Source organism: Festucalex cinctus, chromosome 3, assembly GCF_051991245.1.
Source record: "Festucalex cinctus isolate MCC-2025b chromosome 3, RoL_Fcin_1.0, whole genome shotgun sequence".
In the NCBI taxonomy this organism is placed as follows: Eukaryota; Metazoa; Chordata; class Actinopteri; order Syngnathiformes; family Syngnathidae; genus Festucalex; species Festucalex cinctus.
In genome coordinates, this window is record NC_135413.1 from 11,979,020 (window position 1) to 12,005,795 (window position 26,776).

At 40.1% G+C, this 26,776-nt stretch overlaps 2 protein-coding genes across 4 annotated transcripts in view; both read right to left on the bottom strand.

Annotated features, from left to right (window-relative positions):
• peds1a (plasmanylethanolamine desaturase 1a) overlaps positions 1-7,423 on the bottom strand; it is a 38,124-nt gene extending 30,701 nt beyond the window's left edge. The window contains exon 1 of the mRNA XM_077515844.1: positions 6,892-7,423. Within this exon, the coding sequence (XP_077371970.1) occupies positions 6,892-7,051 (160 nt within the window). The 5' untranslated portion in view covers positions 7,052-7,423. The remainder of the gene's footprint in view (positions 1-6,891) is intronic.
• Positions 7,424-9,207: 1,784 nt separating this feature from the next.
• Positions 9,208-26,776, bottom strand: part of znf423 (zinc finger protein 423) — a 195,778-nt gene continuing 178,209 nt past the window's right edge. For all 3 annotated transcript variants that reach the window (XM_077515846.1, XM_077515845.1, XM_077515847.1), the window contains one exon: positions 9,208-10,066. In XM_077515846.1, the coding sequence (XP_077371972.1) occupies positions 10,037-10,066 (30 nt within the window). In that variant the 3' untranslated portion in view covers positions 9,208-10,036. The remainder of the gene's footprint in view (positions 10,067-26,776) is intronic.

A 26,776-nucleotide genomic window follows, 5' to 3' on the forward strand; every position in this document is an offset into this window, starting at 1 on the left:
CGTCATTTGCATTCCTACCAAATGTTCAACTTCGGCAAACCCGGTTTTGCTTCCAAAAAACAAAACAGTAATTGTTTCCAACTTCCTGCTGGGGGAATTACAGTTACAAAAGATGTAATACAATAAGTGAGCTAGTTAATACCAGTGATGCTTTTGGAGGGTTCCCTGCACCAGGCTCATGATAATTCAACTCGCTTCGTTCAACACAGGACACAAATACACACTTACTGTTTTTTTCTTAATCAAAATAATTCACAATGTATAACTGAAATTAAATAGCATAAATGAGTATCCAAAGAAACATACAATCTCTTATTTGTTTAAGTAAATACAATCAATACAATGTGAAATATAAATTAGCGATGATTGTTGGGCAGCAATTTCCAGCCATTTTTCTCCATTTTATGGGGCGGCCATTTCGCCACTTGCTGTCGACTGGAAAAGACAATCGCAATTGCAGCCCTGATTGGTCGTTACCTGAACCTGTGCAACAGTGATGTCATTTTTAGTCTGACATTTGTAAATATCTGTTTTTACTTTGGAAATCCAAAGAAGTAACTGAATCAGGTTCACAAAGGATCAATCTGTCGTGTGATTGATGTTTAGTTAGTTTTTGTTTAAAATCTCAAAACTCTCAAATAAACAATTGGTTAATGATTAACAGTAATTGGGAAAAATAGTTGAATAATACACTTTATGGTAAATAGAATGGTGCTTTTCCACCTTACAAGGCTCTTGAAGCGCTTAACGTTTTGACGACTCATTCACTTCCTGATCACGCAGCATCAGGAGCAACTTGGGGTTCAGTATCTTGCTCAAGGATACTTCAACATGGGCACACTGGCCTGGGATCGAACCCACAACCTCAGGGGTGCGAGATGACTACCCTGCCCCTGAGCCACGACGCTCCAAAATGCAAAACAAAATTTTATCTAATTATTTGGAATAATTGATAGAATAATTATTCGATAGTAAAAGTCCTAATTCAGCCGCACTTATAGATCATTTTATGCGTTTTGGCCTTCCAAACTACTTGCGTGACTAAAATGTACGTTAATATATATTTTTTTTAAATAAATAAATGTGAGCCATTGAGTGGAAGAATTAACTGTACTTCACTATGTCATTTCCGGGTATTAATTCAGGCTTACGATTGGCCAAAATAAATGTCTGTTGGATGTCAGCGATTAGCGCACCACCTGTTGCCTTGACACTTTCTCTCCCAAATGAACTGATATCTTTATGCGGTTACCAAATGACCACACGACTATTGCGCTTCATGCGTTGCGGACACGACGCTTCCGAGGAGGGGGCATCTCGAGCGCGGCTCTTCAGCCCCTGAGGAGGACGCGGGCGAGGAGGGGGCGAGCGAGAAGCAAAGCGGCAGAGACAAACGGCGACGTCTCCAGCTGTTTGTCCATCCAGGCTGTGCCGTAATGAGGCCGCGTTTGGCTCGATGGAGCGTCTCGGCCGCCTCATCTAACTTGTCCAAAGTCTAACAAGGCAAACTGCTATTTAGATTTACCTCCCGCCAGCGCCGAGACGGAGCCAAACATCTGAGCGCATAACAGTGTGGCGCTGCCTTAAATGGACTCTTTGGCATTTGGAATTGGGCCTGTTTAGTTGTCTTTAACCGACACTTGTCAGCATGTGGGAAGCATTTTTACTTTTAAGCTTGCCTTAAAATGTCCTGGTGGCATTGTTAGCGTGGACGAGCGCGTCCTCTGCCTTGGGCCTGCTGGGCCCTTTGGCAGCAAGCACCAAAACAAATAAGTCTTTTGGATTCTACCTGCTCCAAACATGAACATTTACACGCACTGACTGCAGCTTACAAAACTGTTCATTCCATACAAAATGTGATATTTTACATGTATTCTTTTTGGTATTCTACATTATAGAATAGGGGCGTCTAAATTTTGTTCTTCAAGGGCTCCGCACAGAAAAATCTGATGTAGCCTATTTGACAGACTTCATAAACATGCTGAAACCAAACATCAATCAATTATGTATGACATATAAGCTCACAACTTTTTCCCCAAAAAGAGGACATTACTTAAAAGTGGCAGTGGCAGTGTACATTAATTCTGATTTAGTTACGGGTTTTGTCATTCCCATCCGTCAGAAAATTGGCCAAAATGTTGATTATTGTTTTCTAAAGTAATTGCAAATGTCTTATTTTGAGAAAAATAAAAACACAAACAATCATGAATGGAGGACTACAAAGAGTAAACAAGAATATTTACTTTTGAGAGGCTGAAATTACAAGTATTTGGACAATTCACTTTAACCAGGTCTCGAAACCGTTGTACGGAAGATTAACAATACCATAGATACATTGAGCCCTGTGATTGGCTGGCAACCAGTTCTGGGTGTACCCCGCCTACTGCCCAAAGCCAGCTGAGATAGGCTCCAGCTCTCCCCCGCGACCCTTGTGAGGAATAAGCAGTCAAGAAAATGGATGGATGGATAGATACATTGAACTTTATGTTTCACTCCAATCTTCCCAAATAAACAATCAGCAGTCACCATGTTTAAGGGAGAGTATTTGTTGTGTCAGGAAGAGATCCACATGTCCGCCTGGTCGGGATTATGTTTAACGTTTGGGCTCAGTGTGCTAACTAAGCGGCCACTAAGTGAGAAGGGATAAAGTGCCGGGACCCCAAATGCATGCGTGATCCTCTTAACCATCAAAACACTCAGCGACAGAGCAAAACGTGACGTTCTGCTTTTAGGACAATCACAGGACGCTTCCATTTGAACATTTCACCGTGTAACAGTTTGCGCAAGCATTAAATAAAACTAGGCATGCGTGATAAAGGTCCCAAATTTAAAACAACAAACTTTGAGGAGACATGGTTGTTGCTATTTTTGACGACATGAAAAACATTTTATGACTACTGAACAGCAGTGTTTGATAACCATCAATTTTCACATTACTCGCAGCAATGAATGGATCACAAATTTGGTTCGAAATGTAAAAGTTCACGTCACAATAAGCTACAGCGTTAGCTCAATGATAGAGATAGACCGATGTTTTTTTTCCATAGAGGATGCAATACCAATTCTTAATAGTCAAGGCCAATAAGCGATATTTGGAGCAGATATTTATTTTCACTAAAGAGAAAATATTGGTGTCAAAATTTTAAAAATAAACACTAAATTCTTAAACTTGTTGAACAAAAATTAAGCATATGTTTATTGAACAACTTTTAATATTCACAATATATAGTTGTTGTTTTCTTATCTTAGTCCAGGGGTGGGCAAACTTCAAAATCCTGCAGGTTTTGGATGTTTCCTTTCTCCAACACAGCGGATTCCAATGAATGGAATTGCTATCAGGCTTATGCAGAGCTTGCTGATGAGCTGATCTTAAGAATTAGGTGTGTTAGAGGGAAACATCCAAAACCTGCAGGACTACGGCCCTCAAGGACCGAGTTTGCCTACCCGTGTCTTAGTCAAATGACATTTGTGTTTTAAAATTCTGACGAAAAGTTCAGGGATCACCTAGGGTCATTAGCACTAGTGCTGTCAAAATGAATCGATTAATCCACAAGTAATCGATTATCAAATTAATTGACAGCTATTTTAATCATAATTTGTAGCCATTTTTTTTTTATATGGATTGTCCAAATCCTCTGATTTCAGCATACCAACAGTAATTGTTCACGGACTTTTGTAGTCCTTCATGAAATAATACATTTTCAAACTTCTTTTTATACTTTGTAAAACAATGACTGAACCAGTAACATAGCACATCACCCCCCCCCCCCCCCTTTTTTTTTTTGAAATCACTATACAAATACAAAGATTGGGCGCTCAGAATTGTCCCTAGGTGTGCGTGTGAGTGTGGATGGTTGTTCGTCTCTGTGTGCCCTGCGATTGGCTGGCAACCAGTCCAGGGTGTACCCCGCCCTCTGCCCAGAGCCATCTGAGATAGGCGCCAGCACCCCCCCGTGACCCTTGTGAGGAATAAGCGGTCGGTCAAGAAGATGGATGGATGGATGGACGAATACAAAGTACGAAATAAACACCAATCACTGCCTAAGAAACAGTAATCAGGGTCAAAATGCTTTTTTAATAACTTTATTGCATAATTAAAATGAATCCAATTAGTCGATTAATGAATCAAATAATCGATACATTAATTGATTCTAAAAATATTCAATAGTGACAGCACTAATTAGCACGTCTTAAAGTAAAATTAAAAGTTAAAGTAAAAGTAAAAGTAAATTGCTCCCTATTGTTTTCTACAGTAAAGTTTTCCCAAATATCTGAAATGTTAAATTTTCACTTATCTTAGTTTTAATTTCAAACAAAAAGAGAATGTGCAGAGAGTTCCCAGGGTTAGCACTGCAGCATTTTTTTTTTAAGAGTAACTGGAAATTTAAATAAATACTTCCCTAAAGTTATCACAGCTTTAAATTATACATACTAATTATTATTGGCCGTATGATTCTTCAAAAAGGCTAACGCTAATATTCATTAAAATGCTGGCTCAGATAACTGGCCTGGCCAATAAACGATCCAACCCGTACTTCATGGTGTGACACCCCTGAAGCGGGAGGTTGTCACGTGACGTCGCACACGAGTCACACAAACAGACACAAAAAAACGTGACGCAATATTTTCTAGTTCATCAGGTTTGGTTTTGCATCAAATGATGTGGATGGTGGACTTATACATGTATTCATTGTCTTAACGAGAGGAGCTGAGGGCTACTACCAAAATCAATGAGTTACTTGACTTATGTCAGATGTTTGAAAATTGAAACATCTGACTTGCCAAAACGTTTTGTCTCTGGTTGACTCAGCTGTCCAATTTCAAGTTATTTCTGTGATCATCTGCTCATCAGTAACTGTAATCATGTGCTGTGGACAGGGCAGATCAAGAAGTCATCAGTGAAAGTAGCAGGGACGATCCAATTCTCTTAATGGGGAAGGTGAATGGAATCGGCAGCTTAAGAGTTTTTTTTTTTTTTTTTTTTAGGTCATCGACATCACAGCGACAGATGTTCAATGACGTCGGGTTTTAAAAGGTCACAAGTGAGCCGTCACATCAGACGATCATTTTGAGTTCAGTGAGTCAAGTGAGGGCCAGCCAAGTGCCAGGAGGGGAGGGGGAAAGCTTTTATGGAGGACCAAAACTGCCAAAATTCGAACTAAATAAATGACTAAATAAATAAATAAATAAATAAATAAATGTCTAAAAGTGAAAAGAAAAATGAATATAAAAAATAATTCCGAAATTATTTCTACAAAAATAAATATAAATGGAAATAAATCATTTTTTATTTTCACTTTTCGTCATTTATTTATTTCGACATTTATTTATTTATTTCGACATTTATTTATTTATTTAGTCATTTATTTATTTATTTTGAATTTTGGCAGTTTGGGGCCGTATGGCCAAGTCGAAATGTTATTCAAATGAGGGGGCGGTCCTAAGCGTGTCTTGGGTTGGACTCCGCTGTTGTAAACTGCCTGTCATTGGTCGAGTGAGCAGCTCGGCGAACAAGGAAGTCTTGCCGGCTTGCAATGGAGCGCTCCAGCAATGAACGACGATCTTGTCCACTGTCTGCTCTCACTTGTTGTCAAACAACTCAAGTCGCAAGTTGAGGTGACGGTGGACACGATCGTCGTCCATGGCTGGAGCTCTCCATTGCAAGCCGGCAAGACTTCCTTGTTCGCCGAGCTGTTCCCTCGACCAATCACAGGCAGTTTGCAACAGTGGAGTCCAACTCAAGACACGCTTAGGACCGCCCCCTCAATTGAATAACATTTCCACTTGGCTGTACGGCCCAAAACTGTCAAAATTCAAAGTAAATAAATAAATAAATGACGAAATAAATAAATAAATAGATAGATAGATAGATAGATAGATAGATAGATAGATAGATAGATAGATAGATAGACAGACAGATAGATAAATGACTACATAAATAAATAAATGTCTAAATAAATAAATAAATGACAAAAAGTTAAAATAAAAACGTATTTATTTCCATTTATATTTATTTTTGTAGATATAATTTTTGAATTACATTTTTTTATATTAATTTTCACTTTTAGACATTTATTTATTTATTTAGTCATTTATTTATTTCGAATTTTGGCAGTTTTGGTCCTCCATAAGCTTTGGCAGTCTCCATGCCTTAACGTGACCATAACATGATGTGGTGACGCGCCACTTTACTTCCTATTTGGACCTGTGTAAACTAATGGAGCCAGTTAAGGTCTATCATTTAAATCGATCAAGCATTCTGGTTTAAAAAAGAAAAAAAAAAAGAAAAAAAAAAAGACAAATGGGATGCAATTTACTTTGTTAGATGAGCAAAGACAAGAGGAAAGAGTCTGTAAAAGACAGACCACTTATTTGGGATCATTTCACACTTTAACAAGAACATACAGTAAAGAAAGTGCATTTACAAATCGCCAACACGGAAGGTAACAATTATTATTAGCAAGCTAACATAGCCTAGCATGTCATCACATTTTATAATCAAAATAATCATCACAAATCAAATTACAACTATCCAAAGTCCAACATTTATCACTGAGCGGGGAGCTTGTTTTCACCTAGTAAGACCACCATTTTGACTTGTTACGTAAATTGGTTGGAACTGTCCATACTACTTGCATGCCAAAGTTGTTCTAGGAGTGTGCAGAAATGTCATACACTTAAGTACTAGTCTACAAAATTGTCTTACTAATTAGAACAATATGCGTAGCCTACTAGTACATGACCATAAGATGAATGGAGTAAATGCACAAACCGCTCTCCAGAGTCCAGACTAGACCATGCTCAGTGTTGGTTCACTATCGTGAGTGAGGCCTCCCTCATATATAAGCAGAGATGCTAAAACGACGATTGACTCGACACGTCGGTGCTCACCGGGAGAGTAGAGCCGAGCCAGCTGCCGGGCTCCGGCGTGCTGCGGTCCCCAGCGGGGCGCAGTGCTGCGTGCGGCCGCCCCGTGCTCATTGCCGTTCGGATCCTCCTCCGCCATGGACCGGTGCCTGATGTCGCTCTCGGAGAGCAGCGACGCCGCCATAGTCGCAAACGTGGCCGCCTCCCCTCCCGCTGTCGTCGTTCAGCTCGCGCACGCCATCGTGGGAGTGGGTCACTAGCGGGTTGCGTGGGATATTGGACGAGGTTGTGGCGTATATGCTGTCACTCGGGCCAGCCGAATATAGCCGCGAGGTGCCGCCGCGCTTGGCGTTTGTTTTCCGCTGTCAAGCTGCCGTGTGGAACAGCTGTCACGCGTGACAGCCGCTCACACGCGTGCCTGAAATCCGTTTACCTCCATACGCGAAACCGTGGCTTTAAATGCTCCCTTTTTTTAAATACCAAAAGTGTCTACTTCCAGTTCAACGGTCACCATAGCAGGGACCGTCTGCATTTTGCATTCGTGGTGAAAGTGGTGGAAAATGACAATTGTGGACACTTCATTCGGGACACTTGCACAATGTCATTCAGGCATCATTTTACTTACTGCAGTGGAGAATTTGGAACCTGAGCCTTCTGTGAGGGCTAGATTGATAATTATGGGTTGATTATGGAAGAACGGTGGAGAGCGGTTTGCACACCTGCCTCACAGGTGAACAGTTCTTGGTTTGAATCCAGGCTCAGGACTCTTGCATTGGAAAACTTGGAAGTTTACTTTCTTTAGTTCGTCAGGCAACCTCACACAATTGCCCAGCAATTGTCCAGTGTGTGTACCATTCCTCTTTTATTTATTAATGTATTATAAACAATATAGTTTATTATTATAATTTATATCTTTATATTGTTATATTTAATTAAATTATTTTTATATATCACTTACAAACTTGCTTAATATTGACTAATGGCTGATTAGACTGTCAAGTAGGCCTATGTTTGTGATTTGGGAATAGATCCCGTTTGATTAAATCAAAGGATTGTCAAGTCAGACAGGAACATCTTTTGCTGGGGTAAGAGAAGAGAATGGGAGTCAGATTGCGCAGAGTCCATGTGCAGTCTAGATAATGGGGTGTGACTAAATGTGTCAAAGAGAAGATCAGCGAAGTATTTATTCGTTGAAGAACCACAGTGCATGCTGCTACTGGTGTATAGATGTTCTTCCTTTGTTCATATAAAATAATCTGTGAATGGCTTTATGAATTCATATACCTGTACTGTAAAAAACAAAACTGTGTGAGCACACTTTTTGTGGATTATGAACTTTACAGCCAAACAGAACCTATGTCATCAAGACCCTGCTCACAATTTTGTCCATGTTTTGTACAATAACTATTCACACTATGTCCATCCATTTTCTTGACCGCTTATTCCTCACAAGGGTCGCGGGGGGTGCTGGTGCCTATCTCAGCTGACTCTGGGCAGTAGGCAGGGGACACCCTGGACTGGTTGCCAGCCAATCGCAGGGCACACAGAGACAAACAACCATCCACACTCACAAGCAAATCTAGGGACAATTCGGAGCGCCCAATTAACCTGCCATGCATGTCTTTGGAATGTGGGAGGAGAAGAAGACCCACGCGGGCACGGGGAGAACATGCAAACTCCACCCAGGAAGGCCGGAGCCTGGACTCGAACCGGAGTCCTCAGAACTGGGAGGCGGACGTGCTAACCACTCAACCACCATGCCGCCTATTCACACTATATAGTATTTTCAATTTGCATACTATAGGACTTTGAGAACATTAAAGAAAAAAAAAACATTAAATAGGGTCTTGTGAATCCCTATGGCAAACATGGACTGTAGCTTTTGTGTTAATAACCAAAATGGATTTTGTGCAGAACATGTATTGTACAAAGAGGTTTGCACAAAAGTGGCACTTTGGGTAACTTTTTTTGTATGCTGTCAACAGAACTGAAATGTAGAGTAGGAGTAACATTGCATTCACCCACCATGTTTAGTTAACATCCAGGTTGTAAGAACGAAGGAATGAGAACCCACGAGACAAAATTGAAATATAACAACAGTATTATGTGGAAATTTACAGAGTTAACATTTAGCATCTATCTATAAAGGCAACTTTAATGTTAATGTAAATGATTTTGTATTAGTTTAACGTGATCGAGTAAATCTGCCACTAAATTGTAAATGTCTGATTCTGACAAAATAAAATGTTCATGTGTTTGCCTGTTATGTTTTCCAACATTAGCGTAATAAAGTCACACCACACAGAATGTCTTCATTTGTCATGTATTTATTGGTTTTTTTTTCTTTTAATCTTTGTTTTTGTCTGTACTATATTATTGCCATCTGGTTAATTCACATTTAAAAAACAGTCATTGACCAGACGCACTTAAATTGATTTTTTTTTTTTTTCCAAGAGCCATTAGAGGCCCCGTAGAGACTGAAAAAAAGAAACATCTGCATGGTTTTCTGCATTTTAATTTGTTCCTTTGTATTTCTTTCATAGTAATTACAAAAAGGGAAGAAAATATATATATAACAATACAGTAATCATAGAAAGGAGATTTGAGAGGGGAACTTACAACTGGAGGACAGACAATCACAAGTACACGGCACGAGTACCTACTTACGGCGAGAACTCAAAGGCAGAAAAAAAAGAAATAAAATCAAAATCCATATGGAAAAAGGGAAAAAAAATGAGCACAGATGAATTTGAATATTAAAAAGAAGAGAAAATTATGATTTTTCTAGAAACTATGAACATGATCCAAAACAAAAAGGTTTCTTTTCTCTCTCTCTCTCTCTCTTTTTTTTTTTTTTTTTTAAATCTCTTAAAAAATAATTACATGGTAACAGAGAATTTGGCAGGGTCGATTAAAAATACTGCACATACAATACCTTGTTCCACTCCTCTCCTTCATCCTGCTTGCCTTTCTTTATTTAATAGCATATCCCATTAATATTCCTTCCCCCCGCTGCTGCTAATAGCCACACCCAGCGGTGCGATCGTTACACTTTTACATGTGAGTGGCAAATGACACTTTGATTGGCTGTGATGTGGAGATGTAGGTCCCCCGCCGCCTCCGGGTCGGGGGCCCCGACTGAGCTGAGAGATCCTGCCGGGCCCCGGTCTCACTGCGCGTGCTGACTCAGTGTGTGGTTCTGGAAGGGAGGGGGAGAGGGGACAAGTGAGAACACATGATGGGAGAAATAATGGGCTCGGTAAGTACGGTGCTGTTCTCTCGCCCCCGTCGCCCCCCAATAACGGAAGCGACGTGCACCGACTCTGACTGGAAGGGCGGCAAAGACTCCTTGTTTGAGAACAGATGATGGCCAAAGATGGACAAAACAAAGAGACTGGACTACGGGACAATCATATGCATCAGCATCCAAGAAAGCTAATACATGAGCTGTTTCTAAAGCAATGCCTTTGCAAAATAAATTCAAGGAAATAAGTCATCATACTCAAGGGCGGAGCTACCTGGTGACCAAACGTAATGTGCCATACCAAAAAATCATACCATGTATCGTATTATTGGTCACTGTCCAGCCATCCCCACATCTCGGGTAAGATTTTGATTGGTTGTTGTGTCATTGTGCTTCTTAGATATGATTTGTATCAATGAGCCGTCAATGGGTTTTGGTGACAACTGATCACTCTGAATGCTGAGCTAGCAAATCAGTGCATGAAATACAAGTGACAATATATAAATAATAAAATAGATATGTTGATATTCAAATTCTTTATTTTTTTTAAGATTACAGAATACACAGTAAACTCTGTATACAGTAAATTTGACTCGAGTTAGAGTGGGAGCAAATAGACTCAGTTTTAGAGTAATACTTACACTTGGACGAGCGTAAAATAAAGAAAGTAAAAGTCACTCAAGGGTTGAGGAACAAGCTCACGACCTTCAGCTTGGGAGACAATCGATCTACTCCCAGAGCCACGCAGCTCCTGCTGTGTGTTATTATATTGCTTGTGTTAGCTGGAATTCTTAGTAACTCCAAGAGGAGACCAGGAAAAAAAACAAAAAACAAAAGTTTTTGGTCTCCTCTTGGAGATAAGCAAACAGTAGGAGGGGCATAGCTCAGGTGGTAGTGTCTCCCAAGCTGAAGGTTGTGCGTTCATTCCACAACCCTTTAGTAACTTTTTTCCAATTCTTTGTTTTACTCTCTTCCAAGTGAATATATTAGCCTACTCTAAAATTGATTCTATTTGGTCCCACCCTAGAGTCAAATTTACTCTACATAATTTATTGTGTAGCTGTTCTTTTCCTGCTACACATCAACAAGCTAGATTTCTAACAAACTATCATGGTGCACCCAATACATCCATTGATCCAGTTTCTCAATTGCTTCTTCTTCACAAGGGTCGCGGGGGTGCTGGTGCCCATCCCAGCTGGCTTCGGGCAGTACACCCTGAACTGGTTGCCAGCCAACTGCAGACCCAATACATTGCTGGCACTTTAGCATTATACTGCCAACTATACTAACACAGAAAGTGGCTTTTAATTTTTACTTTTTGTTGTACGACAAATTCTTGGATTCCAAAATGTCATCTTCTGGGCAAGCACAGCACTACATCTGCGGTAAATCATTCTTACTGCCAGCAATGGGGTATATGCCACGGACGGAGGCGGGACTTCTGACTTCCGTAAGCCAAACATCAACGCTGTTTCCGATTAATGCATTTCAGAGAACTGAGGCACCCCACACTCGCACCCATCAGCTGGAACACGCAATTGATGGGCACAAGGGTGGAAGTGAAAGTATTGGGACGCAGCCTATATGTCTCAACAGTAACAGGAAACAGTGTTGTTGTGTGACTTACGCAAGTCGGAAGTCCGTGGCATCTATCCCATTTTCAAGTTATTTCGGTTAAGGCCATGGGTGACGAGTTTCTTGGCTTTCGGTGTCTATGGCTGTCATCTTTGATAACGCAGTACTGGTCGCTTTCCTCCATATTGACTAAGACAAACACAGACCTGCTTGACTCATTTACATCCTGATAGCTTCCGATTTTTTTGGACTTTTTAGGGCCCGAGCAGCGACCGCTGCGAGGTCCCTATTGTTTTTCGTCGAATTATTATTATTAGGGCCCGAGCAGCTACCGCTGCGAGGTCCCTATTGTTTTTCGATCGGATTATTATTATTATTAGGGCCCGAGCAGCGACCGCTGCGAGGTCCCTCTTGTTTTTGTAAGAATTATTATTATTCTTCTTCTTCTTCTTCTCCGTAAACGATCGCATTTTTGAGGGCCTAAACATTTACGAAAACTCACCAAACTTTGCAGTCTCTTCGGGCCCGGCGAAAAATTTGATATTATGTAGTTGTCATAACAACGCGACTCTATAGCGCCACCTAGCGTAGAAAAATAAAAACCAATCCCGGTCCGTTTGAGCTAGAGCTACGAAAAATGGCAGGCACGTGTAGCACTACGAGACGCACAAAAAAGTCAGTGGAAGCCATTTCCTAAAATGTACAGGAAGTGAGCTATGAATTTTTTAATGTCCAATTTTGGCCTATTTTGGCACATTCACTGTGGTCATGCTTTTTCCCCCTATGCAAACATTTTTCATCCCATTGACTTTAAACTTGGCATTTATCATCTCAAGACTTAAGAGAAAAACTAGGCAAAAAATCTTGCGTTTTCGAAATACTATATGACGGGGGCGGGGCATCAAATATTGCCTTTAAAATTTCATTTGTCCAGAAAGAGCAAATGCTGAATAACTCCCATGTACAAGCTCCAAAAAATCTCAAACTTCTCAGGCAACGTAATAGTCACGGCCTGAAAACACCTATATGAAAAAATTCAGTTATACATATAGCGCCACCTAGTGGTTACAATAAATGTCATACTTTACGTTTTTAGCTACTGTGCTGAGCTCGTTGAAGGGATCCAGTTGAAAATTGGTCAGAAAAGCCTTAAGATGTTGATGATGCCCCACACCGAATATTGTAACTTTTCGCCAAAGGGCGTGGCCGCTACGGTGACGCAAAGTCTGAAGATTTTTCGTGACAATAAAAGCTGCATGAACTTGACCGAGATGATCCTATCTTCTCAAAATTTCACACATTTGATGAGAGTCCAGCCCTAAAGACATCTACGAACTTATATTTCATCTAACTGATAGCGCCACCTAGTGGCAATTTTTTTTCTTACGAATTTTCTTGTACATTTTTCTCCAAACACGTTAACTGGACCAACCTCATATTTGCTCAGATGGGGGTTTCGGCCTTCATGATGTCACAACACGAAGTTTGTGAGTTTTCGCGAATCGCTGTGGGCGTGGCTAAGCACTGTTCACCAAGAAAACAACGCTAGTTTTGATGGTCTAAACATGCGCAGAAACTCATGAAACTTGGCACACACATCTGGCCTGGCAAAATGAGCAATATTTTATCATGTATTGTCCTATTTTTACAAAAATGACTCAATAGCGCCCCCTAGAAATTTTTAACGAAGCAGCCCCGATTGTACGTTTAAGCAAGATCTACGAAAATTTTTAGGTGTATGAGGGAGTCCATGACCTACAAAAAAGTCTCTTGGACCCATGTGCTAAAATGAACAGGAAGTGAGCTATGAATTTTTGAATGTCCCATTTTTGACGATTTTTGCACATTTTCAGGGGGCATACTTTTGCCCACTTCTCCTACACATTTCATCCGACTGACTTTAGACTTGACCTGGACCATGTCAAGACCTGAGCCAACTACAGGCAGAAAAATCTTGACTTTTGGAAATACTATATGATGAGGGCGGGGCATCAAATTTTGTGTTTCGCACTGAAAAAGGATATGCTTAATAACTCCCCGGTACATGCTCCAAAAAATCCCAAACTTGACATGTATGTTTATAGTCAAAGCCTGAAGGTATCTCTATGACAAAATTCAGTTATATATGCAGCGCCACCTAGCCCTTCAGGCGTGAAAAAAAAATACCCCACATACGGTATTTTGTACAAAAAATGTCAACTCATTCTAAGTGTGATAACTCCCATGTTCAAGCTCCAAAAAATCTCAAACTTCTCAGGCAACGTAATAGTCACGGCCTGAAAGCATCTATATGATAAAATTCAGTTATACATATAGCGCCACCTAGTGGTAACAATAAATGTCATACTTTACGTTTTTAGCTACTGTGCCGAGCTCGTTGAAGGGATCCAGTTGAAAATTGGTCAGAAAAGCCTTAAGATGTTGATCATGCCCCACACCGAATATTGTAACTTTTCGCCAAAGGGCGTGGCCGCTACGGTGACGCAAAGTCCGAAAATTTTTCGTGACAATAAAAGCTGCATGAACTTGACCGAGATGATCCTATCTTCTCAAAATTTCACACATTTGATGAGAGTCCAGCCCTAAAGACATCTACGAACTTATATTTCATCTTACTGATAGCGCCACCTAGTGGCAATTTTTTTTCTTACGAATTTTCTTGTACATTTTTCTCCAAACACGTTAACTGGACCAACCTCATATTTGCTCAGATGAGGGTTTCGGCCTTCATGATGTCACAACACGAAGTTTGTGAGTTTTCGCGAATCGCTGTGGGCGTGGCTAAGCACTGTTCGCCAAGAAAACAACGCTAGTTTTGAGGGTCTAAACATGCGCAGAAACTCATGAAACTTGGCACACACATCTGGCCTGGTAAAATGAACAATATTTTATTGTTGATTGTACTATTTTTACAAAAATGACTCAATAGCGCCCCCTAGAAATTTTTAACGAAGCAGCCCCGATTCTACGTTTAAGCAAGATCTACGAAAATTTTTACGTGTATGACGGAGCCAAAGACCTACAAAAAAGTCTCTTGGACCCATATGCTAAAATGAACAGGAAGTGAGGTACGAATTTTTGAATGTCCCATTTTTGACGATTTTTGCACATTTTCAGGGGGCATACTTTTGCCCACTTCTCCTACATGTTTTATCCGACTGACTTATGACTTGACCTGGACCATGCCAAGACCTGAGCCAACAACAGACGGAAAAATCTTGACTTTTGGAAATACTATATGATGAGCGCGGGGCATCAAAATTTGTGTTTCGCACTGAAAAAGGATATGCTTAATAACTCCCCGATACATGCTCCAAAAAATCCCAAACTTGACATGTATGTTTATCGTCAAGGCCTGAAGGTATCTCTATGACAACATTCAGTTATATATGCAGCGCCACCTCGCCCTTGAGGCAAAACAAAAAAATACCCCACATACGGTATTTTGTACAAAAAATGTAAACTCATTCTAAGTGTGATAACTAAGTCATTTATGAATATTCTTTTACTTTCCACCACTCAAAATGTTCACTGGCATTAGACTTATCCAAACATGTACTTTTTTATTTATTTTTGATAGCCTCTAATGGACATTAAAAGCAATATCGTGAATGAAGGATATGCTTAATAACTCCACGGTACATGCTCCAAAAAAATCCCACACTTGACATGTATGTTTAGAGTCAAGGCTTGAAGGTATCCCTATGACAACATTCCATTATATATACAGCGCCACCTAGCCCTAGAGGCATAAAAAAAAATACACCAACTTAACGGTATTTTTACAAAAAAAAAAAAAATCCACATGTCAAGGTTTATCATGCCATTTTCAAAGAAATTCTGCTTCCAATGTGCCTTACCTAAACTTGCCAGTACCCCAACGTGCCAGTACCCCAACGTGCAAGTACCCCAACGTGCAAGTACCCCAACGTGGCCCGGGCTGCGAGGGCCCTTTATAGCTGCTCGCAGCTCTAGTTATTATTATTCTTCTTCTTCTTCTTCTTCTTCTTCTTCTCCGTAAACGATCGCGATTTTGGGTACCTAAACATTCACGAAAACTCACCGAACTTTGCACACTCCTCAGGCCCGGCGAAAAATTTGATATTATGAAGTCGTCATAACAACGCGACTCTATAGCGCCCCCTAGCGTAGAAAAATAAAAACCAAGCCTGGCACGTTTGAGCTAGAGCAACGAAAATTGGCAGGCACGTGTAGCACCCCGAGACGCACAAAAAAGTCTATTGGGACCATGTAGCTAAAATGTACAGGAAATGAGCTATGAATTTTTTTATGTCCAATTTTGGCCTATTTTGGCACATTCACTGTGGTCATGCTTTTTCCCCCTCTGCAAACATTTTTCATCCAATTCACATCAAACTTGGCATTTATCATCTCAAGACCTGAGAGAACAACTGGGCAAAAAGTCTTGCCTTTTCGAAATACTATATGATGGGGGCGGGGCATCAAATATTGTCTTTAAAATTTCATTTGTCCAGAAAGAGCAAATGCTTAATAACTCCCATGTTCAAGCTCCAAAAAATCTCAAACTTCTCAGGCAACGTAATAGTCACGGCCTGAAAACATCTATATGATAAAATTCAGTTATACATATAGCGCCACCTAGTGGTGACAATAAATGTCATACTTTACGTTTTTAGCTACTGCGCTGAGCCCGTTGAAGGGATCCAGTTGAAAGTTGGTCAGAAAAGCCTTAAGATGTTGATCATGCCCCACACCGAATATTGTAACTTTTCGCCAAAGGGCGTGGCCGCTACGGTGCCGCAAAGTCTGAAGATTTTTCGTGACAATAAAAGCTGCATGAACTTGACCGAGATGATCCTATCTTCTCAAAATTTCACACATTTGATGAGAGTCCAGCCCTAAAGACATCTACGAACTTATATTTCATCTTACTGATAGCGCCACCTAGTGGCAATTTTTTTTCTTACGAATTTTCTTGTACATTTTTTCTCCAAACACGTTACCTGGACCAACCTCATATTTGCTCAGATGAGGGTTTCGGCCTTCATGATGTCACAACACGAAGTTTGTGAGTTTTCGCGAATCGCTGTGGGCGTGGCTAAGCACTGTTTGCCAAGAAAACAACGCCAGTTTTGAGGGTCTAAACATGCGCAGAAACTCATGAAACTTGGCACACACATCTGGCCTGGTAAAATGAACAATATTTTATTGTTGATTGTGCTATTTTTAAAAAAATGACTCAATAGCGCCCCCTCGAAATTTTTAACGAAGCAGCCCCGGTTGTACGTTTAAGCAAGAACGACGAATATTTTTAGGTGTATGAGGGAGCCCAAGACCTACAAAAAAGTCTCTTGTACCCATATGCTAAAATGAACAGGAAGTGAGCTACGAATTTTTGAATGTCCCATTTTTGACGATTTTTGCACATTTTCAGGGGGCATACTTTTGCCCACTTCTCCTACACGTTTTATCCGACTGACTTATGACTTGACCTGGACCATGCCAAGACCTGAGCCAACAACAGACGGAAAAATCTTGACTTTCGGAAATACTATATGGTGAGGGCGGGGCATCAAAATTTGTGTTTCGCACTGAAAAAGGATATGCTTAATAACTCCCCGGTACATGCTCCAAAAAATCCCAAACTTGACATGTATGTTTATCGTCAAGGCCTGAAGGTATCTCTATGACAACATTCAGTTATATATGCAGCGCCACCTAGCCCTTGAGGCATGAAAAAAAAATACCCCACATACGGTATTTTGTACAAAAAATGTACACTCATTCTAAGTGTGATAACTAAGTCATTTATGAATATTTTTTTAGTTTCCACCACTCAAAATGTTCACTGGCATCAGACTTATCCAAACATATATATATTTTTATTTATTTTTGATAGCCTCTATGGACATTAAAAGCAATATCGTGAATGAAGGATATGCTTAATAACTCCACGGTACATGCTACAAAAAAAAATCCCACACTTGACATGTATGCTTATAATCAAGGCCTGAAGGTATCTCTATGACAACATTCAGTTATAAATACAGCGCCACCTAGCCCTTGAGGCTTATATAAAAATAAAAAAAAATACCCCACAAACGGTATTTTGTACAAAAAATGTACACTCATTCTAAGTGTGATAACTAAGTCATTTATGAATATTCTTTTAGTTTCCACCACTCAAATTGTTCACTGGCTTCACACCGATCCAAACGTATGTACGTTTCCATTTTGTTTTATTCATTTTTGATTGCCCCTTTGGACAATAAAAGTAACATTGTGCAATGAGTACAACGAGCGATGATGTGTATATACACTTTTACAAAAAAATACCAATCAGGGCAACTCATTGCCTAAAAATAAAAAAGGACGCTGATTTTTGCAGGTCTTAACAATCACCAAAACCCGTTGAGCTTGACACACACACTGGCAAAAAAAAATTCTACATGTAAACGTTTATTATGCCATTTTCAAAGAAATTTTGCTTCCAATATGCCAGTACCCCAACGTGCCAGTACCCCAACGTGCAAGTACCCCAACGTGCAAGGACCCCAACGTGGCCCGGGCTGCGAGGGCCCTTTATAGCTGCTCGCAGCTCTAGTTATTATTATTATTATTAGGGCCCGAGCAGCGACCGCTGCGAGGTCCCTCTTGTTTTTGTAAGAATTATTATTATTCTTCTTCTTCTTCTTCTCCGTAAACGATCGCATTTTTGAGGGCCTAAACATTTACGAAAACTCACCAAACTTTGCAGTCTCTTCGGGCCCGGCGAAAAATTTGATATTATGTAGTTGTCATAACAACGCGACTCTATAGCGCCACCTAGCGTAGAAAAATAAAAACCAATCCCGGTCCGTTTGAGCTAGAGCTACGAAAAATGGCAGGCACGTGTAGCACTACGAGACGCACAAAAAAGTCAGTGGAAGCCATTTCCTAAAATGTACAGGAAGTGAGCTATGAATTTTTTAATGTCCAATTTTGGCCTATTTTGGCACATTCACTGTGGTCATGCTTTTTCCCCCTATGCAAACATTTTTCATCCCATTGACTTTAAACTTGGCATTTATCATCTCAAGACTTAAGAGAAAAACTAGGCAAAAAATCTTGCGTTTTCGAAATACTATATGACGGGGGCGGGGCATCAAATATTGCCTTTAAAATTTCATTTGTCCAGAAAGAGCAAATGCTGAATAACTCCCATGTACAAGCTCCAAAAAATCTCAAACTTCTCAGGCAACGTAATAGTCACGGCCTGAAAACACCTATATGAAAAAATTCAGTTATACATATAGCGCCACCTAGTGGTTACAATAAATGTCATACTTTACGTTTTTAGCTACTGTGCTGAGCTCGTTGAAGGGATCCAGTTGAAAATTGGTCAGAAAAGCCTTAAGATGTTGATGATGCCCCACACCGAATATTGTAACTTTTCGCCAAAGGGCGTGGCCGCTACGGTGACGCAAAGTCTGAAGATTTTTCGTGACAATAAAAGCTGCATGAACTTGACCGAGATGATCCTATCTTCTCAAAATTTCACACATTTGATGAGAGTCCAGCCCTAAAGACATCTACGAACTTATATTTCATCTAACTGATAGCGCCACCTAGTGGCAATTTTTTTTCTTACGAATTTTCTTGTACATTTTTCTCCAAACACGTTAACTGGACCAACCTCATATTTGCTCAGATGGGGGTTTCGGCCTTCATGATGTCACAACACGAAGTTTGTGAGTTTTCGCGAATCGCTGTGGGCGTGGCTAAGCACTGTTCACCAAGAAAACAACGCTAGTTTTGATGGTCTAAACATGCGCAGAAACTCATGAAACTTGGCACACACATCTGGCCTGGCAAAATGAGCAATATTTTATCATGTATTGTCCTATTTTTACAAAAATGACTCAATAGCGCCCCCTAGAAATTTTTAACGAAGCAGCCCCGATTGTACGTTTAAGCAAGATCTACGAAAATTTTTAGGTGTATGAGGGAGTCCATGACCTACAAAAAAGTCTCTTGGACCCATGTGCTAAAATGAACAGGAAGTGAGCTATGAATTTTTGAATGTCCCATTTTTGACGATTTTTGCACATTTTCAGGGGGCATACTTTTGCCCACTTCTCCTACACATTTCATCCGACTGACTTTAGACTTGACCTGGACCATGTCAAGACCTGAGCCAACTACAGGCAGAAAAATCTTGACTTTTGGAAATACTATATGATGAGGGCGGGGCATCAAATTTTGTGTTTCGCACTGAAAAAGGATATGCTTAATAACTCCCCGGTACATGCTCCAAAAAATCCCAAACTTGACATGTATGTTTATAGTCAAAGCCTGAAGGTATCTCTATGACAAAATTCAGTTATATATGCAGCGCCACCTAGCCCTTCAGGCGTGAAAAAAAAATACCCCACATACGGTATTTTGTACAAAAAATGTCAACTCATTCTAAGTGTGATAACTCCCATGTTCAAGCTCCAAAAAATCTCAAACTTCTCAGGCAACGTAATAGTCACGGCCTGAAAGCATCTATATGATAAAATTCAGTTATACATATAGCGCCACCTAGTGGTAACAATAAATGTCATACTTTACGTTTTTAGCTACTGTGCCGAGCTCGTTGAAGGGATCCAGTTGAAAATTGGTCAGAAAAGCCTTAAGATGTTGATCATGCCCCACACCGAATATTGTAACTTTTCGCCAAAGGGCGTGGCCGCTACGGTGACGCAAAGTCCGAAAATTTTTCGTGACAATAAAAGCTGCATGAACTTGACCGAGATGATCCTATCTTCTCAAAATTTCACACATTTGATGAGAGTCCAGCCCTAAAGACATCTACGAACTTATATTTCATCTTACTGATAGCGCCACCTAGTGGCAATTTTTTTTCTTACGAATTTTCTTGTACATTTTTCTCCAAACACGTTAACTGGACCAACCTCATATTTGCTCAGATGAGGGTTTCGGCCTTCATGATGTCACAACACGAAGTTTGTGAGTTTTCGCGAATCGCTGTGGGCGTGGCTAAGCACTGTTCGCCAAGAAAACAACGCTAGTTTTGAGGGTCTAAACATGCGCAGAAACTCATGAAACTTGGCACACACATCTGGCCTGGTAAAATGAACAATATTTTATTGTTGATTGTACTATTTTTACAAAAATGACTCAATAGCGCCCCCTAGAAATTTTTAACGAAGCAGCCCCGATTCTACGTTTAAGCAAGATCTACGAAAATTTTTACGTGTATGACGGAGCCAAAGACCTACAAAAAAGTCTCTTGGACCCATATGCTAAAATGAACAGGAAGTGAGGTACGAATTTTTGAATGTCCCATTTTTGACGATTTTTGCACATTTTCAGGGGGCATACTTTTGCCCACTTCTCCTACATGTTTTATCCGACTGACTTATGACTTGACCTGGACCATGCCAAGACCTGAGCCAACAACAGACGGAAAAATCTTGACTTTTGGAAATACTATATGATGAGCGCGGGGCATCAAAATTTGTGTTTCGCACTGAAAAAGGATATGCTTAATAACTCCCCGATACATGCTCCAAAAAATCCCAAACTTGACATGTATGTTTATCGTCAAGGCCTGAAGGTATCTCTATGACAACATTCAGTTATATATGCAGCGCCACCTCGCCCTTGAGGCAAAACAAAAAAATACCCCACATACGGTATTTTGTACAAAAAATGTAAACTCATTCTAAGTGTGATAACTAAGTCATTTATGAATATTCTTTTACTTTCCACCACTCAAAATGTTCACTGGCATTAGACTTATCCAAACATGTACTTTTTTATTTATTTTTGATAGCCTCTAATGGACATTAAAAGCAATATCGTGAATGAAGGATATGCTTAATAACTCCACGGTACATGCTCCAAAAAAATCCCACACTTGACATGTATGTTTAGAGTCAAGGCTTGAAGGTATCCCTATGACAACATTCCATTATATATACAGCGCCACCTAGCCCTAGAGGCATAAAAAAAAATACACCAACTTAACGGTATTTTTACAAAAAAAAAAAAAATCCACATGTCAAGGTTTATCATGCCATTTTCAAAGAAATTCTGCTTCCAATGTGCCTTACCTAAACTTGCCAGTACCCCAACGTGCCAGTACCCCAACGTGCAAGTACCCCAACGTGCAAGTACCCCAACGTGGCCCGGGCTGCGAGGGCCCTTTATAGCTGCTCGCAGCTCTAGTTATTATTATTCTTATTCTTATTATTCTTCTCCGCAAACAATCGCATTTTTGAGACACTAAACGTGACCGAAAACTCACCAAACTTTACACGCACATCAGGCCTGGCGAAAAATTTGATATTTTAAAGTCGCCATACATGATAACAGAAAAATGGCTCCTTAGCGCCCCCTACATAGGTTAAACGGATCCCTGTCCCGCTACGATTGTCCGACGGCTATGAAAATTGTGTGGCACCTGTAGCACATCCCAATGAACAAAAACCTCTTTGAAGTGTGTACCCTAAAATAGACAGAAAGTGAGGTATGAGTATTTAAATGTCCAATTTTTGCCAATTTTTGCACATTTACAGGGGTCATACTTTTGCCCGCTTTTCCTACACGGTTAACCCGATTGACTTCAAACTTGGGATGTACCATCTCAACACCTGGGACAACATCATTGTGAAAAATGAAAAGTTTTTGATATACTATATGACGGCGGCGGCGCATCAAATTTAGAGTTTAAAAATTCTTACTTCACGAAGCATTGCCGGTTGTACGTTTAATCTAGAGCTACGAAAATTGGTACACATATGTAACAGGCTATGACCTACAAAAAACTCTTTTTGAACCATATGCTAAACCTAACAGGAAGTCCACCATTTTGATTTATTTTGGAACGTGTTGCCATTTTTTTGGCCATTTCATTGGGGTCTTATTTTAACGAACTCCTCCTACAGTGTTTATCCGATCATCTTCAAACTTGGTGTGATTCATCTTAAGATGTTGAAGATGAAAAGTTATTGAAAGCTTTGTATTTCGTCGCACGCTGTTGTTATGGCATGCACTGTTTTTAAAGGAAAAAAAATATCCTTAAAGAAGCATTCCCATTTGTACGAAGCAGCTAGAGCTACGAAAATTTGTAGACATATGTAACAGCCCAAGATGTACAAAAAAGTCTCTTGGTGCCCTGTGCTAAACCCAACAGGAAGTCCCCCAGGGGCCGGGCATCACATTTTGAGCTAAAAAACTCCTCTTTAACAAAGCATACCCGGCTGTACGTTTCACCTAGAGTTACCAACATTTGTAGAGGTATATAACAGCCCTCGAGGTACAAAAAACTCTTTTTGAACCATATGCTAAACCTAACAGGGTGTCCGCCATTTTGATTTACTTTGGAATGTGTTGCCATTTTTTTTGGCCATTTCATAGGGGTCATATTTTAACAAACTCCTCCTACAGAGTTTATCCGATCATCTTCAAACTTGGTGTGATTCATCTTAAGATGTTGAAAATGAAAAGTTATTGAAAGTTTTTTATTTCATCACACGCTGTTGTCGTGGCATGCACTTTTTGCAAAGGAAAAAAATCCTTCTTAATGAAGCATTCCCAGTTGTACGAAGCAGCTAGAACGACGAAAAATTGTAGACATATGTAACAGCCCAGGATGTACAAAAAAGTCTTTTGGTGCCATGTGCTAAACCCAACAGGAAGTCCCCCAGGGGCCGGGCATCACATTTTGAGCTAAAAAACTCCTCTTTAACGAAGCATTCCCGGTTGTACGTTTCACCTAGCGCTATGATAATTTGCAGGCATACATAAGAGCCCATGATGTACAAAAAAAAGTCTCTTGGAACCATGTGCTAAACCAAACAGGAAGTCTGCCATTTTGATTTATGATGGGATTTGTTGCCATTTTTTGTGGCCTTTTTCAGGGGTCATATTTTAACGAACCCCTCCTACAAAATTTATCCGACTGTCTTCAAACTTGGTGTGTTTCATCTTAAGATGTTTAAGATGCAAAGTAATCGAAAGTTTTTTATTTTGTAACACGCTGTTGCCATAGCAATGCATTGTTTGTCAAGTGCTGCTTTTTTTTTTTTTATACACATGAAAACTCATGAAACTTTGCAAACACATCAGACTTGTCATGAACATGAATTTTCAGAGATTTATTGTGCAATTTGCAATAAATAGCGCCCTCTAGACATTTTTACGAAGCATTTCCAATTGTATGATTATGCTAGACCTACAAAAAAGTATTATGTAGCCATTTGCCAAACCAAAGAGGAAGACCGCTATTTTGATTTTATTTTGGGAATTCTACATCATTTTTGGCCTTTTTCATGAAACTTTGCACAGACAAGGCATGGAAAAAACTAACATTTTAACTCATTCACTGCCAGTCATTATAGAAAATTTTTACATTTCCAATACTCACGTGATATTCCATTCAATAATTATATATAAACCGAATCTACCAAATAACAGAATAGACTCCCTACTTTTTGTCCCGTCCCGTTCTTTTATAATTGACAGCAGAAAAATGTAGGTTTGCCAAAATACAGCCATTTCTCCCATGGACTCTGAAACTGTGTTTATTTCCTATAAAATGGGGCAATGATGTCATCTACCGGTGGTTGGGCATCAGTAAAGTTGTTTCCAAGTTTGATATTTACAGTGGAGCATGCTCAGATTCTCCCCCATTTAGCACCGCTCTAAAAAATACAATTGACAAGTATACTTGTCAAAGGCAGTGAATGAGTTAAATGGTCCTTGTTCCATGTAACAGTACCCCAACGTGCCAGTACCCCGACGTGCAAGTAACCCAACGTTGTGCTCAATAGTGCCCTCTATGCATTTTTATGGAGCATTTCCAATTGTATGATTCAAGCGATACACAACTAAAGATGACTTGACCTAGATTTGTGAAAACTGGGAGGCATACCTATTAGCTTAAGACCTACAAAAAGTATTCTGTAGCCGTATGCTAAACCTAAAAGGAAGTCCGCCATTTTGAATTTATTTTGGGAATTGCGCACCATATTTTGCATTTTGATTAAACTTTGCACACACAAGGCTTGTCAAAAACATTTTAGATGGTCCTTGTCCTATTTGACAGTACATAGTACAACGTGCCAGTACCCCGACGCGCAAGTACCCCAACGTGGCCCGGGTTGCGAGGGCCCTTTATAGCTGCTCGCAGCTCTAGTTATTCTTCTTCTTCTTTATTCTCCGCAAACGATCGCGATTTTGGGTACCTAAACATTCACGAAAACTCACCAAACTTTGCACACTCCTCAGGCCCGGCGAAAAATTTGATATTATGAAGTCGTCATAACAATGCGACTCGATAGCGCCCCCTAGCGTAGAAAAATAAAAACCAAGCCCGGCACGTTTGAGCTAGAGCAACAAAAATTGGCAGGCACGTGTAGCACCGCGAGACGCACAAAAAAGTCTATTGGGACCATGTAGCTAAAATGTACAGGAAGTGAGCTATGAATTTTTTTATGTCCAATTTTGGCCTATTTTGGCACATTCACTGTGGTCATGCTTTTTCCCCCTTTGCAAAATTTTTTCATCCAATTGACTTCAAACTTGGCATTTATCATCTCAAGACCTGAGAGAAAAACTGGGCAAAACATCTTGCCTTTTTGAAATACTATATGACGGGGGCGGGGCATCAAATATTGCCTTTAAAATTTCATTTGTCCAGAAAGAGCAAATGCTGAATAACTCCCATGTACAAGCTCCAAAAAATCTCAAACTTCTCAGGCAACGTAATAGTCACGGCCTGAAAACATCTATATGATAAAATTCAGTTATACATATAGCGCCACCTAGTGGTTACAATAAATGTCATACTTTACGTTTTTAGCTACTGTGCTGAGCTCGTTGAAAGGATCCATTTGAAAATTGGTCAGAAAAGCCTTAAGATGTTGATCATGCCCCACACCGAATATTGTAACTTTTCGCCAAAGGGCGTGGCCGCTACGGTGACGCAAAGTCTGAAGATTTTTCGTGAAAATAAAAGCTGCATTAACTTGACCGAGATGATCCTATCTTCTCAAAATTTCACACATTTGATGAGAGTCCAGCCCTAAAGACATCTACTGACTTATATTTCATCTAACTGATAGCGCCACCTAGTGGCAATTTTTTTTATTACGAATTTTCTTCTACGTTTTTCTCCAAACACGTTAACTGGACCTACCTCTTATTTGCTCAGATGAGGGTTTCGGCCTTCATGATGTCACAACACGAAGTTTGTGAGTTTTCGCGAATTGCTGTGGGCGTGGCTAAGCGCTGTTCGCCAAGAAAACAACGCCAGTTTTGAGGGTCTAAACATGCACAGAAACTCATGAAACTTGGCACACACATCTGGCCTGGTAAAATGAGCAATATTTTATTGTTGATTGTGCTATTTTTACAAAAATTACTCAATAGCGCCCCCTAGAAGTTTTTAACGAAGCAGCCCCGGTTGTACGTTTAAGCAAGAACGACGAATATTTTTAGGTGTATGAGGGAGCCCAAGACCTACAAAAAAGTCTCTTGGACCCATATGCTAAAATGAACAGGAAGTGAGCTACGAATTTTTGAATGTCCCATTTTTGACGATTTTTGCACATTCACAGGGGGCAGACTTTAGCCCACTTCTCCTACACGTTTCATCCGACTGAGTTAAGACTTGGCCTGGACCATGTCAAGACCTGAGCCAACGACAGGGGGGAAAAATTTTGTCTTTTCGAAATACTATATTATGAGGGCGGGGCATCAAATTTTGTGTTTCGCAATGAAAAAGGATATGCTTGATAACTCCCCGGTACATGCTCCAAAAAATCCCAAACTTGACATGTATGTTTATCGTCAAGGCCTGAAGTTATCTCTGTGACAACATTCAGTTATATATGCAGCGCCACCTAGCCCTTGAGGAATAAAAAAAAAATACCCCACATACGGTATTTTGTACAAAAAATGTACACTCATTCTAAGTGTGATAACTCAGTCATTTATGAATATTCTTTTAGTTTCCACCACTCAAATTGTTCACTGGCTTCACACCGATCCAAACGTATGTACATTTCCATTTTGTTTTATTCATTTTTGATTGCCCCTTTGGACAATAAAAGT